The 2,500-nt window shown below is 51.9% G+C and overlaps 1 protein-coding gene across 5 annotated transcripts in view; it reads right to left on the reverse strand.

Moving 5' to 3' along the window:
* Positions 1-148: 148 nt before the first annotated feature.
* Positions 149-2,500, reverse strand: part of LOC113811412 (mucin-7) — a 46,181-nt gene continuing 43,829 nt past the window's right edge. For all 5 annotated transcript variants that reach the window (XM_070124359.1, XM_070124357.1, XM_070124354.1 and 2 more), the window contains 2 exons: positions 499-1,235; positions 149-365 (listed from right to left, as the gene is read on the reverse strand). In XM_070124359.1, coding sequence (XP_069980460.1) covers positions 164-365; positions 499-1,232 — 936 coding nt within the window. In that variant the 5' untranslated portion in view covers positions 1,233-1,235 and the 3' untranslated portion in view covers positions 149-163. The remainder of the gene's footprint in view (positions 366-498; positions 1,236-2,500) is intronic.

Genomic DNA, 2,500 nt, shown 5'->3' on the forward strand with positions numbered 1-2,500 from the left:
TACACAGAGAAGGGTAGAGAAGGGTAGGGCTAAATGTACGACAGAGAGAGGCAGGGCTACACACATTAGAAAAGGGAAAGGCTACATGCAGGACATACGGGTAAAGGTACACAAGACAGAATGAAAAGGTTGCACGCGTGGCAGAGAAAAGAAAAGCGGCAGTCTAAGGCCCGGGGAAAGGTGAGCTTCCTACCTTGGACGTCATGAGTCGATGGTGGACCTGTGTTCCGGCCACAGCCTGACAGTCTTGGTGATAATGCTGAGGGGCCAGCATGTGCACCAGCCACACCCAGTGTACGTCGAGAGGGGGCGCCGCACCCTCGCATTCCCCTTTCGCGGCCAGAGGCAGCCAGAGTCGCTCGTACCTGCAAAGGCATTGAGAGTGAATGTAATAAAAATGTTGCAAATACTGCTTAGAAGTGAAATACATGGACTACCATGTCTTTGTACAGGTCATAACATGTTTTTACATGAAAAATCACAGAGAAGCGAGCGTACCTGCGCAGCGCTGCCTTCACCAAAGGCCCGCTGTACAAGGCGGGGTGAGCATCCACGGTGGCCAAGAAAGTCAGCAACTTGCCCGCTGCACGGACAAGGTTCACGCCCACACGCACATCTCGCACCCGTGGAAGCGCCGACGGCTGCTTGGCGGCACCGGGGGCCTTTGGGGTGCGGGAGTCGCCCCCGGCTTCGGGCGCCAACGAGGCGATGACAGCATCTTCGTAAGACGGGAGATCCGGTGCCGACGGCCGGAAGGGGCGTCTTTCCGCCGAGTCGGTGCTGTCGGTGTTCGATGTGTGGCCTGTCGGCGCCGGGTCCGGCTTCGACGTCGTGGCAGGAGACGCGCTGCTAGATGTGTCGTCGGGGAGCAGGGGTGCGCTGGGCGCCGTTCTGGACTCCGTCTCCAACGAAGGGGCTTCTGAAGGCGTTCTGGTCGGCGTCGGCGGCTGCACTCTAATTTCACAGACTTGTGGTTCTAAGTGTATTTCTTCTATACCTCTAGAGGTTGGCTCTACAACTACGACCGAGGGAACCCCTGGCCTGACGGCGGCATCAACTGGGGCCTCGCCCCCAGCGCCGCTACTAGCTGCATCCGGCGTTTCTGAAAGTTCCTTCTGGTCGGCAGCGCCGGCCGCGTCGGGGGGTTGGCTGGCATCGAGGGAATGACTCTGAGAAGGCTTGGCAGCGCATAATGCACCCGTGGTGCTGTGGCCGGACTGGCGGCTCCCCATAACCTGCGCGAAAAAGACAGGCACTGTTACTTTACGTAAAATAAAACATGCTGTCTATACATAACTAATCAGAAATTATATGTTCAAGAAATATGACCTTTATGCGTAAAGATATGAATAACCAATCAAACTAACTAATTCCAAAATGTAAATATCAAAGAGAAACAGAGAGAAAAGAAAATGTAGGAGGGAGAGGGAGGGCGTGAAGGAGGGAGGGAGAGAGGGAGAGAGGAAGAATCCGAGGGGAAATCCAATAAAGGGTAGAAACACAACACCTCCCCCCCCAGTACGAGAACCCCCCCCCCCCCCCGGATTATGGGATAAAACAAAGAGTCCTAATGATTCTATCCACCGTGCTGTTTCCAGACGAGATTAGGCCTGTGGACCGTCGTCATTCGTCGATACCCAGATAAGGGGAGGGAAATCGCAGCCGCCGTTCCGATACAGCGAAACGAACACAAAGAGTTTTGATCTCAGGCGTTGCTTTGCTTACGTCTTGCTTTCGGTGAGTGAAAATTGCCAGCCCGTAACTAAGGATATGGATAAGTCCGATATGCGAAGCTGAGCCTCGTTCGGGCTATGGGGGTTCCCGGCCTGTGCTGACTAATGCCGACTCGATCAACGTATGTCAGCTAGTGCTGACACGACAGAGCTTAGTCCTCACCCACCGTAGTGCCCAGCCACAGCGGTAACCTCCGGGCGACAATTGCAGCGGCGCGAGCCGACGACCCCTTGGACGAGAGGCCAACACGTTACCACTGGACTAGCCCGGAGGCGAGCCCGTTAGTTGCCTCTCGAAGAATTTCACTGATGAAAAATCAAGAATGGTCTTTTTTGTTCATAGCCAACGATCAAACTATACACATGTGGGATCCAAAGCTGTTATTGTTTTTGTTTTTGCTCTTTTTGCCTTGGAAACAGACGGACATGAGTATTCCCAGCTTCATGGATGATATAAGGCAATAGTTATTCACTGAACAGAAATCACATGAAAACAAAAAGATAATCGCACTATCTCTAAGATATGTTATCCCCACTATAACTATCTTTATGTAAGATATTTACAACTCTAATATAGACATAAGAACAATCGCCTTCCTGTTCTGCATCTTTTCTGGATCTAAACTTGATAAATGTTGTTTTTGCTGTTGACATTTTTGCGCTAATGACGAAGAATCGAGGCCAAAACCGTGCACCAAACTCCTTATGTGTTATGAGTTTAGTGAGTCTCCTTGAACACCTTCCTGGCCGTACTTCGTGAGGGAAAA

The sequence above is a fragment of the Penaeus vannamei genome, chromosome 8 (genome assembly GCF_042767895.1).
Source record: "Penaeus vannamei isolate JL-2024 chromosome 8, ASM4276789v1, whole genome shotgun sequence".
Lineage (NCBI taxonomy): Eukaryota > Metazoa > Arthropoda > Malacostraca > Decapoda > Penaeidae > Penaeus > Penaeus vannamei.